Source organism: Terrapene carolina, unplaced genomic scaffold (genome assembly GCF_002925995.2).
Source record: "Terrapene carolina triunguis isolate 2854851 unplaced genomic scaffold, T_m_triunguis-2.0 Scaffold714, whole genome shotgun sequence".
Classification (NCBI taxonomy): Eukaryota; Metazoa; Chordata; order Testudines; family Emydidae; genus Terrapene; species Terrapene triunguis.
Window position 1 is genome coordinate 1,650,563 of NW_020665065.1, and position 2,454 is coordinate 1,653,016.

Genomic DNA, 2,454 nt, shown 5'->3' on the forward strand with positions numbered 1-2,454 from the left:
TAGTAGTTTTCTTTGTCTGCCAGACAATTAAGAACATTAAATTCCCACTCTTGGTTCTAGTCATGTGGGTCGTGTTGCTATGTTCCAAGAAAAGACAGAAGCAGCTTGTTAGTGTTTGACTTGTGATCTGAAAAGTTAATCCCAAGAAGGGCAGCCCCCAGCTGTATGGTGACTTTGCTGAAAACACTCAAGAACTTGGAGTGGCAGGAATTTAATACCCAGAGTGAATCATTCACTTTTATTTCTTGTTCTTGGAACCAGAGCATTGTGCTTCACCCTGATGAGATCATTCTGTATCCTGGGAGCACAGGTCACACAGTTCAGATGGCAGCAGTGACATTTCACACAGGTATGAGATCCGACTCTAGGTGTCTCTGTTGGACCGTATCACCTGAAGTAGTTCCCTGCACTCCACGTTGGCTGAAAAATGACTGGCGACTGCCACCCTTTCAGTGGGGGGAGGAGAGCAGGGCCAGAACTTGACTCCCCTCTAAGAATGACAATTTTGTGTTATTAATGGAGTTGGTCAAAACTTGGAATTTCTGTTTGGTGGGAAATAGCATGGACAGGGAGACAATTACACAAACAAAGCTGGGTTTGTTGAAATAATAGATGAGGCAGAAATAATTTTGTCTGATGAAAACCTGCTTCAGTGAAAATTTTCTAATCTGCTCTAGTTGTAAATTGTTTAGCTGCAGTCCTGCCTCTCACATGTCATTTGGTGCAGTCCCAGCCACCCAGGTGTGACACAGATCTACTCTCCCTTCACTTTTATGGCTGACACGTTTTGCATCAGATATAAAGACTAATGGGTTGGAGCTACTTACACCACAGGGAAGAATCCCACACCATCTTCACTCTCCTGCATGAAGAATTGTCTGTGTCCCCCTCAGTTTGTGTCCTTGTTCCACATTTGGGCTTTGCGGGGGGAGAGGTAGGGCTGCCAAAGGACACTGGTGCCTGGAAGTCATAGTGACAAGTACCCTCAATAGCTACCTTTGATGGATTGGCTAGAGAGACAGATACATTGATTAGATAGACAGACACGCTGTATGGGGACTGAGGTTGTGTTGCTATATGAGGCAATTTACCACTAAAACATTACCTGTAATGGAATGATCAAGAGGTCCATGAATCACAACAGCGTAACGGTGGGTCCTCACGACTATGCTTCCTTCTCATCCCTTCCCCCGAGGGTTAGGCTGTGTTTACACTTAAAAACCCTACAACGGCATAGCTGCAGCTGCACTGCTGTAGCGCTTCAATATAGACACTTGCTCCAGTGACGGGAGGAGTTCTGCTGTTCCTGTAGTTAATCTACCTCCTTTCTATCAACCTAATGCTGTCTACACCAGACGTTCGGTCTGCTTAACTACGTCTGGTGGGGGGTGGGTTTTCCACACTCCTGAGAAATGAACTGTGCCAGTGTGAGTTTCCAGTGTAGACAGCCTTTACTCTCCCACCATTTCTAGAGTTGGACTCTAAGCAATTCAGAGCAAGGCCCATTTCTTTGTGCGTGTTCTGGAAACCACCTGCCCCGTGTTTGGGTGTCTGATATCTAATTACTATGAAGGCAGCAGTCTTTCCAGAGTTAGGGTTGCATTCTAAAAGGAGCTAATCATGGACCCTAAATTGCTGACTTTCCCCTTAAGTCGCTGAGCAAAGGGTGCAGAATTTCACCCAGGGTTCATTTTTATGTTCTCTGACTGTGCTGTGGAGTTTTTCCTCTTTTTTTTTTTTTTTTAACTATTTAATAGGAAACCAGTTAATTTAGGTGCCGAATAAAATCTCTCCTTGGCTATCCTACTTCTCACGGTTGACTGATAGCTCTTAAGCAAACAATTGTCTCTCCCTGCAAACCAGGGCAGGGACGGGGGATCACGAGTAAATCTAGGGCAATGACCAGCATTTCCGCGCCCCCCCCCCCAATGTTGAAGGGTGTCCCTTTTCTCCCTTATTCCCGTTCTAGGGGACAGGGCAGGGGCGGGGCACACAAGCCTGACGGACGGGGCCAGGCACGTACAAAACGACTGGGAGGGCAAGGAGCACGTGTGGTGTCAACCCGTGGGGTTGTGACGTCACAACGGGGAGGTGATGACGCAGCACCATGACCTCACGCTGCGCGGGGCGGAGCGGGGCTCCTGGGCGCTCAGAGCCAACAGGGGCGGGGCCAGCGCCTGGGGGGCGGGGCCCGAGCAGGCCCCGCCCCCGTCCCCATTCATCGCTGCCGGCTGCAAGTGCATCCGCGGCGCGCCCAGCTCCGCCGCCATGTCCGCGCGGGGGCCCGCGGGCGCCGGCCCGGCCGCCATCCAGCTCAGCAGGTAACGGGCCGGGGCCGGGCGGTGTCCCCGTGCCGCCGGGGGAGGGGCCCTGCCTCAGCACCTGCCCGTGCGCAGCGGGGGGGGGCTTGTCCCGGGGGAGCCCCCCGAGCTGTGCAGGGCCGGGGCGCTGGAG

The 2,454-nt window shown here is 51.6% G+C and overlaps 1 protein-coding gene across 3 annotated transcripts in view; it reads left to right on the plus strand.

Annotated features, from left to right (window-relative positions):
* The first annotated feature begins 2,252 nt into the window (after positions 1-2,252).
* Positions 2,253-2,454, plus strand: part of ACOT7 (acyl-CoA thioesterase 7) — a 99,302-nt gene continuing 99,100 nt past the window's right edge. For all 3 annotated transcript variants that reach the window (XM_026659987.1, XM_026659989.1, XM_026659988.1), the window contains exon 1: positions 2,253-2,321. In XM_026659987.1, the coding sequence (XP_026515772.1) occupies positions 2,269-2,321 (53 nt within the window). In that variant the 5' untranslated portion in view covers positions 2,253-2,268. The remainder of the gene's footprint in view (positions 2,322-2,454) is intronic.